Raw genomic sequence first — 12,848 nt, forward strand, 5'->3', positions numbered from 1 at the left:
CCACATCTGTATATTGAATCAGGATCTAAATAAGTTCAAACATTGGATTTGATATTATTTTTAACTTTCTTTTTAAAACTTTTACTTCATTATAGTAAGAACATTTACACCAGACCAACCCTCTTGACAAATTTTTAAGTGTACAGTACATGATCGTTGACTATAGATGCAGGGTCTTACAGCAGATGTCCAGAGCATATACATGTGTTTAACTGAAACCTTATGCTGATTAGTAACTTCCTATTTCCCCTTCTCTCAGCCCTGGTAATCACCACTCCATTCTTTGATTCTATGAGTTTGACTATTTTTTGTATTTTCTCCTATTCTATAGATTGCGTTTTCATTCTGTTGATAGTTTCTTTTGCTGTGTAGAAAACTTTTTAGTTTAATGTGGTCCTACTTATTTATTTTTGTTTTTGTTGCCTGTGGTTCATGTCATATCCATAAAATCATTGCCAAACAGACATTTAAACTGTTCTCCTGTTTTTCTCTTAGGAATTTCACAGATCCAGGTCTTACAATTAAGTGTTTATGCATTTTGAACTGATTTTTGTGTATAGTGTTAGATAAGAGTCTAACTTCATTCTTTTGAATGTATACCCAAGTTTGATTTGGCTATTCATGGTCTTTTGTGTTAGTATATTGTATAATTTTTTTTTCTATTTCTGTAAAAGATTGCCATTGGAATTTTGATTGATATTACAGTTGATAATATTAAGTCTTCAATCCTTGAATATGGCATTTCTGTCCATTTGTTTTGTTTTATTTAATTTCTTTTATCAATGTTTTATTTCTAGTATACAAGTCTTTCACTCCTTAATTAAGTTTATTACTAAGTATCTTACTCTTTTTGTTATTGTAAATGAGATTTTTTTAAAATTTCCTTTTCAGATAGTTTGTTGTTAGTATATGGAAACAGAACTAATTTTCATTTGTTGATTTTGTATCCTGCAAATTTACTGAATTCGTTTATCAGTTCTAAAAGTTTTTTATGGAGTTTTCATATACCTTTCAAGCTGGCAAAGACTCAGCAGAATTTAGTTTCAATGTCCCCAGTTTCTTCAAAGTCTTCCCACATGTCCCTGTTTCAGCCTACAGGATCCCATTCTTTCCCAATCAATGCCCTCACTTTAATAGTAGATACCTTGTGAGGCTCTGCTTTCAACTGGGTTATAACTCAATCACCAAAATCACAGGATGGTCCTGCATTTGATTTTCAGCAATTTCATCTTTGCAGGTACAGAAGATAGAGGTCTCTTTTGGGGAACACAAGGAAACTCTTAGGTCCTTTATGGGGTGCTTGGAGTGGGAATTCAAACCTCTTGGCTCATCTTTTTCTTGCACTACTTTGTCCAGCAATGTTAGGAGTAACCAGCCAATGTCGCTATATTCATTAGTTTTTTAAAAATACTCAAAAATTTAATTACAGAGTTACCTAATTTCTTGATTCTTGTAAGTGGTTGATTAGGAATATCCCATGCAGATGTTTTGGCTAGGTCATGCTGTGGACTATCAGTATACTCTTTATTATTGGAAACAGAGTCATTAACATCTTTGTATCTAGTCAGGTTAGAGAGCCAGAAACTCTGGAACCAATTCAGAAAACTTATTCTTAACGTCCTATTCCCCTAGAACCACTTTTAGTACCAAAATCTGTATTAGTCAAGGTTCTCTAGAGAAACAGAACCAATAGGATATACATATGGAGATTTGTTATGAAGAACTGGCTCACACAATTAGGGAAGATGAGAAATCTCACAACCTGTTTTCTGTAAGTTGGAGACCAAGGAAAGCCAGTGGAGTGATTCTAGTCCAAGCCCAAAGCCCTGGGAACCAGAGGAACAATGGTACAGATCTCAGTCTGAGGGCAGAAGACCAATGTCCCAGCTCAGCAGGCGGGTAGGAAGGGGAGTCCTCCCTTCCTTCGCTTTCTGTTTTCTGCAAGCCCTCCATGGATTGAATGATGTCCACTCACGCAGGGAAGATAATCTACTTTACAGAGCCCACTGATTCAAATGCTAATCTCATCTGGAGACATCCTCATAGACACACCTAGCAATAATGTTTAATCTGGGTACTTTGTGGCCCAGTCAAGTTGACACATAAAAGTAAGCATCACAGTTTCCTTCCATCTTATATACTGATTATATGTATGAATTTCTAACTCCATTTATAATTCAATATGAGTACCAAGGAAGTGAAGACTTGCTAATTGTGTATCTGGAGAAATTCCAAATTCCATGAAGTGAAGTCTTGTTATGATGAATCAACAGGGACTTTTTGTTCTGATAAATGAGATTTCTACTTCTCCATCTCTTCTAGCCTCAAATTGGAAGAATTCAGGGTCTGGTATCAAGGTGATTAGTATTAACTGGTAACAATTTTATCTGGAGTAAAATAAATAGGAAGGACAGACTCTTTTTAGTTTTTCTGAAATAATGGTGAGGAAAATCATATTAATTAATATGTATCTGTGAATGGTTTGGGGAAATATAGAAGATGTCCAGTGAATAATTCCTGGTTAAAGAGGAGGAAAAAATAGTAGCTGACTCATTTTTTTTTTTTTTTAAGATTTTATTTATTTATTTGACAGAGATCACAAGTAGGCAGAGAGGCAGGCAGAGAGAGAGAGGAGGAAGCAGGCTCTCCGCGGAGCAGACAGCCCGATGCGGGGCTCGATCCCAGGACACTGGGATTCTGACCCAAGCCGAAGGCAGAGGCTTTAACCCACCGAGCCACACAGCCTCCCCAGTAGCTGACTCATTTTTACCCAACATCTCGGTGTCTCAGGGTCTTTGCCACATGCATTATACATGCTGACACACAAAGTATTGTGAACAATATGTTCTTACCCTATTTTGCAGATGTAGAAACTAAGGCTCAGAGAATTAAATGAATTGTCAAAGACTATGCAGCTACTAGCATGGGGAGACTTAATTCAGTTCCAGTCCTGATTTCAAAGCCTATGTATTTTTTACCCTACCAGCACTTCCAGTGTGTAGCAAAGAAGATCAATGCCAAGAAGTATTCTTTGAGTAAAAGACTTTTGTGATGGGGCACCTGGGTGGCTCAGTGGGTTAAGGCCTCTGCCTTCAGCTCAGGTCATGATCCCAGGGTCCTGGGATCGAGCCCCGCGCCAGGCTCTCTGCTCCGCAGGGAACCTACTTTCTCCCCTCTCTCTGCCTGCCTCTCTGCCTACTTGTGATTTCTCTCTCTCTGTCAAATAAATAAAATCTTAAAAAAAAAAAAAAAAGACTGTGTGACTACATTAATTGAGAAAACTCTGGATAGGGAATTTGTTTCTTAGCAATTCCCAATGTACGTAATAAAACTTCTGAGAAGTCCTGAGGAAATTAAACTAAATTGTTTGCTAAATCTAGCATTTGACTATAGACACTTTTGTTCTTTCATAATGAGTATTTGGAGAATCCATAGTTTACTGAGCTAGGTTAAGAGTCAAAAGTCATGGAAGCTTCCCTAGTTAACCAGGTGTTTTTCTATGAGTAAGTTGGATCACCTCTTTGAGCCTGGATTTCCTCATTTATGAAATAAAAAATTGTCCAGGTACTTCATAAGGTCTTTTTAAAGTATAAATGATTGATGACTTTGATTCATTTCTAACATGAACAAAATCCATTGTGCCTTGTGTAGATCATCAGCAAAGTGTCTGAAATCTCCACTCAATTTTCTACAGGACTCCTAAAATTCATTATGTACAAACATGTTTCTTTCCTATTCTCCCATCCTCCTGTATTTCTTTATTTCCCTATTTTATTAAAGGGCATTAGTAGTCACTTAGTTGCTTGTCAGAAAACTGTTGATGATCCTGGACTCCTTTTCCCTTGTCATCACCACATTCAGTCAGTATTAAATGTGGTAATTAAATGTGTGGGCTTCAGTGTTAGACTCTAGAACTCCTAGTTCTGGTTGTAGGAAAATGGGCATGTAACTTGACTTCCCTGTGTCTCAGTTTTCTTGTGTAACCAAAATGAACAATAATAATTCCAAGTTCATAGAGTTTTTGCCAAAAATACAATGAGATAATTAAATGTACAGTAGAAATCCAAACAATGGGTTCTTCCTAGTATACCGCCTTTGAATTTCTTCTGTTCTTGCCCTCTTCCCCATACCCAGTACTGCCACTATAACCTCAGACCTCATTACTTTACCAATATTCACTTACAGGTAGTCACCAATTTGGGCTAACTCTTGTCTAGTTCCCACCAATTTTCTTCTGTATTTCTGACTGAGCACTGTTTTTTTTTTTTTAATTTTTTATTAACATATAATGCATTATCAGCCTCAGGGGTACAGGTCTATGAATCGCAGGTTTACATACTTCACAGAACTCACCATAGCACCTACCTTCCCCAATGTCCATAACCCAACAACCCTCTCCCTACCCTCTTTCCCCCAGCAACCCTGTGTTTTGTGAGATTAAGAGTCTCTTATGGTTTGTCTCCCTCCTGATCCCATCTTGTTCCACTTTTTCCTTCCCTACCCCACAAACCCCCCACGTTACCTCTCAAATTCTTCATATCAGAGAGAGCATATAATAATTGTCTTTCTCTGATTGACTTATTTCGCTAAGCATAATACCCTCTAGTTCCATCCACATCGTTGCAAATAGCAAGATTTCATTTCTTTAGATGGCTGCATAGTATTCCATTGTATATATATATGTACCACCTCTTCTCTATCCATTCATCTCTTGATGGACATCTAGGTTCTTTCCATAGTTTGGCTATTGTGGACATTGCTGCTATAAACATCCGGTGCATGTGCCCCTTTGGATCACTACATTTGTATCTTTACGGTAAATACCCAGTAGTGCAATTGCTGGGTCGTAGGGTAGCTCTATTTTCAATTTTTTCAAGAACCTCCATACTGTTTTAGAGAGTGGTTCTGAGTACTCTTTTTGAATCACTAATTTGTCATCTGATTCTGCCTTTGAGTCTTGCACTCCAATCAAGCAACAATTCTAGCCAAAAGTTCAAATGACTTGTCATTTTCAGAATAGGCTGTGCTGTTTCACACTTTGGTAGTTTGCTTGTGCCACTTTCTAATGTTACCTGAAATGCTCCTACCACTGCCCTTTGTGTGTCTAACACATATCTGTTCATCTTGAAACTTAAAATGTCCACAGTGACACTTCTGGACCCAGAATGAATTTCTAGGATCTTACTACTTCTCACCAAGAGATGGAGCCTAGTACTTCTCTTGTTAAATCTAGACATCACTTGCTGACATCCTCAACAAATCGAACCAGCATAGGCGATGCTGTGTAGACCCTGGGGTCCTAAAAGACAATAGGGTTTACACTTGGCTTTCTTTTTGTTTGTGTATCTATTGGGGGTGGGAGAATACTTGCTCTAGGATATCAATCACTAGGCTCCAAAGAAGCCCAAAGTAGCCCATGTAGAGAGATAACATGAAGAAGGACACATGGAGAGGATGAGAGGCTCTTAGCCAATAGCTAGCATCCACTGAGGGCTGGATCTCAAACTCTCTCTCCCTCTCTGTGTGTGTATACATATATATACACAGACATTTATATGTGCATATATATATATATATATAGTCTCTCTATTTATTCTCTCTTTATATACAGATATATAGAGATCAAGATACAATATATAGAGAGATGATGTGTATATATGTATATCAATCATATATATGAATGTACATATATATGTAGAGATAATATATCTCCACAAAATATATCTGTACAAAAATCTCTGCCTTCATGAACCATGTATTCCCTATAGCCTGTGGCCGTGTATAGGAAGAAAGGATACTGTAGTAAAAGAGATGTCTTCAATGCAGCCACAAAAGAGGAAAGCATCCTTTTAGATAGATTTACTCATTAATGTGAAAAAATCATTTACAATTTAGCATGAATTAGAAGAGAAAGCTGGAAGGAGAGAAGCCCTTGGATTTTTTCCACCTGCTCATCTAGCCAGTGAACTTCATGGACAGTTATGCATTCAAGCTTCTTTGTAATTTAAGCCTTCTCTTGTGTGCTGCATATGGCGATCTGGGCTAGCCGTCTGGGATGTGACTCCTGCTTCAAGAGTAATGCTGAAGTTTGTAGCACTCACTGCCGTGGTGGGAAGCAGACTGTTGTTGAAGTGTTATTATTAATGAGGATTACTGCTGGACAGCTTGAACTAGAGGATAATTTATTCTCCGTGAACTTCTAATTGCAGTAAAATGGTTCATTCACTGCCACACTTGTCCATCTTGTTTGCTCCTGTCTTTCAGGCACGGTTGGCTGCAGTGAAATAAGACAGAGCTGCACAAGCTGCACAGGAAACAAAAGTCTGCATTTCTGGAGACACCGTGGAAACTGGTCAGAGAGCTTTAACTCATGTAAGAGAGGCTTGGGAAAAGGATGTAAAGCATTCTGGCATTCTCACGGGGGTGATAATCAATTCAGACGAACCAAGGCACCTACTATGCACAAGCCATTGTGCCGAAATGGGAAATGAGTTTCCAGATGGCCTCTTGCTGCTCTCGCTTTTGAAGCCCATGCTTTCTCTCTGGCATTTCCGAAAGAGAGCTCTTTCTCTTATTTTAAAATTTCACATACCCTTTCCGTTCTCTCGCTCTACTTTAAGAGATTGCCTTGGGGGAATGAAAACTGCCCATGATAATGACGTGTGCACTTTCTTGGTAGTATCTTCGATGTTATGGTGACTTCCTTCTGATTTTTGCCAAATTTCTCTCTCTCTCATCGATTTCGTTTTTTTCTCCATCTTTTATCTCTGGTAGGACGACCGCCTTGCTCTTTGCATAAATGTCAGTAAATGTGCTCCTTACTTGCTGCTACCATGGAAATAGACGCTTGTCATAGACTCATTACTGTATTTATAAAAGATTTGATCACTTGTGGTTTTGCAGGCTAAAGAAACAACCGATTCCCAGCCAATAAAATGATTCAAGCCTGTCTAAGATGGATGATAGATTAGGGTTTGGGTGCTATTGTTATTTAATAGTTAGTAAGGTCTCCGAGTGGACTGGTGACAGGGTATCAACTGGGGAAATGATCTTGGCTGTCAAATAGCATCCATTCTACTGTAGACAATCTTAATGGGACACTCAGCCAGGGGCGGGGAGGGGGGAGGCAGCAGAAAGAGACAGAGAAAGAGAGAATGAGAGAGAGAAAAAGAGAGAGGGATAGGCTGAGAAAGACAGAGAATTGAGTTTTACCATCACTATTCTTGATAACCTTTGACAATTACACACTTACTGGATAACTGGGCCTGGAGGAATCCCAGGAAATGTCTTCAGAGATGCTAAGGAAGTGGAGAGCCTAGTTGACCTCAGGCTCCCATCTTGATCTAGCAATGAGTGCTTTATGTGAGGAACAGATGGCTTACATTGTGATTTAAGGACCACTGGGAAAGTAGCCATACAATAGTTATTGGCTAGTTGTACCCTTCACTGCCACAGAGCCTGAAATTCTGTCCTTAGAGTCATGCCTTTGCTTTAAGCAGGAGACAGTAATTATTCACAGAAGGGAAGGGTGGGAGGCACAACTGAGGTGTTAAGAATTGCTTGTTGAGAGTCAGTCTAGTCATTATTTATGGAAGAAGTCATATTCTTATAGGTTGGGACGTAAAAAGATTAGAATTCATTGGGCCAAGGTATTGGCTTCCCTGGAACCCCCTGAAATTATACAACAATCTGCTGTAGAGAACAGCTTACTGAGGCAGTATATAGAGAGGGCTAGACCCTGGATGTTGTAGCCAGACTCCCCAGGCCTAAACTTTTGCTCTGCCCATAGTGCCTGTGTGATCTTTGGAAAATCATTATCTTTCTCTGGGCTTCATACTTTTTTATCTGTAAAATGGATTAACATTGTACTTAGCTTATAGGGTTATTGTGATGATTAAAGGTGCTAACATACCAGACTGTTCACTTAATACAGTGTCTTACACTGAGCAAGTACTACAGGAGTCTTCACAATTATTAATATCAGAGGGGGTAAATTTGTTTGTCTCAAATTGTTGTTTTCCGAGGCAGTTTGGAATTGACTGTAGCACTCCGGAGTGCTACAGCAAGCACATCAGTGCTTCAGCAAGCACATTTGCTGAAAGGAGAAGGGAAAGATGTTTTGAGCCCAAGACCCCCCACCCCCACCTCAGTCACTCTGGGTGGCTCTTCTCAATGGGTTGCTTCTGACAGCCTAAGGTCCACGTGAGGACAGGGCACAGCTCCACAGAAGCTGAGTGAGAGAGATGTTAGAAAGATCCTTGCTTTTTTTGTTAACCGTTTTGTCGGGGTCTCTAAGCCTGCCCTAATATTCCCCCTCCTTCTTAATTTCCTTTTGGATGACGTAGAGAGAGAATCGCCTGAGTGGCTGGGGATGAGCCAGTGTTGGGGACACTGTGAGTGCTGTTTGTAGAAGTTGCTGGCACTTTAGAGACAGAAAGACCAAGGTCAAGTTCTGTCTGTGACATCTACTCTCTGTGTGAATCTTGATAAATCACTTGACGTCTCAGAGTAACAATCCCTCATTTACCAAACGGGCATGCCAAAATGTGCCTACCTCCCAGAGGGGTGGTGCTGATCAAATGTGGTGATATGTGTGACAGCAACCTGTAAACTGTGAAGGGGGACAGAGATGTGAGCCGTTACTATTCGTGGTTCCCTGAGCTTCCCTGTTCTCTACAGGCAGACCTGCCTTTCAGCAGTGGCACCTGCGTGCTGTCATCACTTGGCTGGTGATTTTCTTTGAGGGCTTTTCTTGTAAGCCTGTAACTGGTAATTGTACTCGGGCTTCTCTTGCTGTGGAGATGGTACCCGCCCACTGCCGGACTGGTTCAGGGAACGCGAGCTGGAAGCTCTGTTTCCACGAGACAAGGAATCCTGATGGTGCTCGGAAGGGGTGATGCTCTCTCTCTCTCTTCCGTTTGTGAATCACACTGTATTAATAGGAAACTTTTTGGAATCATGAGCTGTTTTTGCGTGATACTGTTTCTCTGATAGTTGAGAAAACAATTTCAGAAACCAAGAGAATTAGAGGTTGGCCAGGGTGGAATGAATGCTATAAACCAAGATTACCTGAGGGGATAGGAGAGATAAGGGATTAAGTTGAGTAAAGAGATAACAAGGGGAAAATATACAAGGAGCTTGGGGAAATTTACCGCTTGCAAGAGCGTATGTTTTAGCACTATTAAAAAAAAAAAAAAAAGTCATTCTGATGGAAACATCTTCACTAGCAAATTCACGTACTAAGATTATGGTTTTCTTAATTTTGTATACTGGCTCAATGCAGTGACATTTGGCTGCCTTGGATTGAGGTGTTACTCGAAAAAAAGGAAGAGGAAAGAGATGTCACTGTCAGTTGTGGACAGACTCAGATGGGGTCAGATCTGTGCTCTCCGGGTCACAGAAAACATTTTCAAATACCTTGCCTTTCAGGTCTCGATCATGGACAAAAATAGAGCACAGAAAGTGCTTCTTAGGGAAGACTTCATTTTCCCGATCTTTCACAACTGAAAAATGGAGCAAATGAGTGTCTGGGTATAGACCCTTGGCACCAAGTGACTGGGAGTCAATGGAACACTGCAGGGACACAGAACTTTGCCCGCCACGGAGCATATTACCCGAGAAATACAGTACAGACCCAGCAGGCTTCTGCAAACAACACATCCCTTTAAGTTAATTGGTGTTATATAGAAGCTGAAATGCTTCGCTTATTTACAAAGCTACAGATTTATGTAAAGCAAAACCAATTACACTTAATGCCTAAACTATTCCAGGTGCTCAATGATAATGTTGCTAGGCTCTAGAGAAGAAACTGCAGTGTGAATGCGTCCTGTTCCGAACGGAGGCATGTGTAGTTACTGCAATTTAGCTAATCACAAGTGTCAACCCCGATGTGAGAATTCTAAGCTCTTTTGGTGTTTGCTTTGGGTCAACTTTAAAATTCTGTAGATCTCTTTTCATCTCTAAGGACGAGTGAAAGCATAATGAGCACTTTTTTCTATTATGATGTAGAAATTAGGGAGATGAAGGCAAATTAAAAAAAAAAAAAAACGCACACGCAACAAAATAAAACAGACCCTTATTCTAGTGGTGAGAGAGACTGCCAGAGCTCCTTGCTTGTACTAAGGTGAAGTGTTTAAAGGTTTCTTGATATTTTGGATGTTCATTAAACCCAAATTGCAAACGTGGCATTTAACCTTATTTTTTGCAGCAGAGAAAGCCTCTAAGACATATCCAGGGGCTGGCCTCACTATTTTGCCATAGAACAAACACAAAAATTAAGAAAGATTTGGAAAAGTTACAGGGCAAGAATTCATGTGTGCACCAGCTAGTCTCTTTATTTGTCCGCCAAACAAACAAGCAAACAAAAAATTGTTTGAGTAAGAGAAACACCTGGTGCTTTACAGCTGCTCTTTTGCAATTAAAAATGCATATCATATCTAATCAAGCTGAATAAATCTTTTATTCTACAGATCTAAAATATTTTCGGTATACACAAGGGAGGTGCATAATTGCAGAACCATTTGCAATCAGCTGATAAACCTACCTATCCTATCCTAGATGTAGCACTGCTACAAAGGACTGGGGCACGAGTTTTATTTTATATTAGTTTATTATTACTATGTATTTTATTTTGGTTTTTTAAAGAGAGAGAGACAGGGAGTTGGGGAGGGACCAAGGGAGAAGAAGAGAGAATCTTAAGCAGACTCCACACTTACTTTGGAGCCAGATGCGGGGCTCGATCTCATGACCTCAAGACCGTGACCTGAGTCGAGACCAAAAGTTGGACACTTAACCAACTGAGCCACCCAGGTGCCCCCGTTCATTATTTTTTATGTGAATTTCCACATTTCTTTGTTTATATAGGAAGAACCTCTTTTGGAAGACAATTTTGTGAATGGGTCTGAATTGGTAGCACTGAAGACCAGAAGATGGGAATTGGGTTAGAGAGTTTTTTTTTTTTAAGATTTCTTATCTATTTATTTGACACAGAGAGAGAGTGTGTGTGTGCGCACACACAAGGAGGCAGAGCAGCAAGCAGAGGGAGAAGCAGACTCCCCACCGAGCAGGGAGCCTGACCTGGGGCTCAATCCCAGGACTCTGGGATCATGACCTGAGCTGAAGGCAGCTGCTTAACCACTGAGCCACCCAGACATCTCTAGACTAGGGAATTGCTTTAATCTTCTCTATTTGATTTATCACTTACCTTCTCAACACTCGTTTCACCTTCTCCAGTTTTTCTTTTTCCTTCAATCATTCTATCATTTACCTTTATTTTATAACTTCTTCAGTATGTGAATATTCTTTCTTTGTTAAGGACCTCTATTTTAGTTAACGTTGCTTTTCAACTCAGAGAAAATTTCCTTACTTCATATCTTGATAGTGTGACATCGAGATCAAATACAATATAATGACATATAGATTTATTATTTAGTCAGACATAGTATATGATACAAGGCTTGGCATGTAATAAGTGCTCAATAAACATATAGAAAGAAGGAATGTTAACATACAATTATTTTGATTATATTAGCACATTAAAACTAACAAATATCATTTCTATTGCTCTCAGTGGCTGAACCATTATTGCAAAAAATTGTAAAATATTGTAATGCACATGAAACTGTCACTTTGTTGTCATGGAGTAATCATAGACTTTGAAATTAACTGTAATGTATAATGTGTTAATGCAAAAGGCACAATAGTTTACTAGAGGAGTCATAATTAGTTTTTATAAATAGAGTACACAGATACTGTTCATGAAGTCCCTCCCATATGTATTAGTTCTTAAACTAAAAAGCATAAGATGTTCAGCAGAAGAAAACAATGACTACTTTGCTCGTAAGACGGGTAGAGTCAAATATAGTTTCATAGGGCTGTCTCCCAAAGATGGATACTTGAAGAAAATTCCCGCGTACTGCCATAAAATTTCAGAGACTTTTCATGGAGGAGAAGTGTTTCTTCAAGATTACTTCCACTGATGTTCTGGGCATTAAAATGATTTAGATTACAATACCTAAAAAAGAAAGAAAGAAAGCTTTTTTTAGGACCAGATGTAGATGACTTGATAAATCATTTGCTTTCTTCCTGTGCTTGTCTACCTTTTATTATGGGCCCATAGATACTGGCACAACAGTGATGATTATTTAAGAGCACTGCTCACCAGGAACAGTCTTTATAAAATGACAAAAGGAGTTTTAGGACCTGTTAAGGTGTCTCATAAAGACCTCTAGATGGCGCTCATTTACAACCTGCAATGAGTGTGACAATGACAAACTGGAAAGCCTGAAACCCTATCAACTTGATAGCGTTGTGGAGGCCAGGACTCAGGAAGGGCTCATCAAGTGCATGGGGGATTTGTAAATTCGGTGTTGAAGCTATATGGAAAACACCATTATCAAAGAAGAAATCCATGCATACTTTCTAGAATGTGTGCCCTTTACTCCTGACCCAAGGAACACCTGGTTTTTCTGAGTGTCTTCTAAGGGCCAGGCACCAGGCTAGGGCTCTATCTCCACCCTAACTTAATGAATTCTCATTATAACCCTGGAAGGATGAAATTATCCCCATTTCACAGATAGGGAAACTAAAGTTCTAAGAGGTTACATAACTTCCCTGGGGTTTATATGAATAGTAGTCTGCAGAGCCTAGGTTTGGAATCAGTGCTCCTCTAAGGCACTTAGAAATAGCATGCTATACAAGAAAGTGTTTATAAATGGGCGCCTGGGTGGCTCAGTGGGTTAAGCCGCTGCCTTCGGCTCAGGTCATGATCTCAGGGTCTTGGGATCAAGTCCCGCATCGGGCTCTCTGCTCAGCAGGGAGCCTGCTTCCTCCTCTCTCTCTGCCTGCCT

At 39.6% G+C, this 12,848-nt stretch overlaps 1 protein-coding gene across 1 annotated transcript in view; it reads right to left on the reverse strand.

Moving 5' to 3' along the window:
* Window positions 1-11,740: 11,740 nt before the first annotated feature.
* The window catches only part of SLC15A5 (solute carrier family 15 member 5), an 80,452-nt gene continuing 79,344 nt past the window's right edge, over window positions 11,741-12,848 (reverse strand). Inside the window, exon 9 of the mRNA XM_032345612.1 lies at window positions 11,741-12,013. Within this exon, the coding sequence (XP_032201503.1) occupies window positions 11,866-12,013 (148 nt within the window). The 3' untranslated portion in view covers window positions 11,741-11,865. The remainder of the gene's footprint in view (window positions 12,014-12,848) is intronic.

The sequence above is a fragment of the Mustela erminea genome, chromosome 6 (assembly GCF_009829155.1).
Source record: "Mustela erminea isolate mMusErm1 chromosome 6, mMusErm1.Pri, whole genome shotgun sequence".
NCBI lineage: Eukaryota > Metazoa > Chordata > Mammalia > Carnivora > Mustelidae > Mustela > Mustela erminea.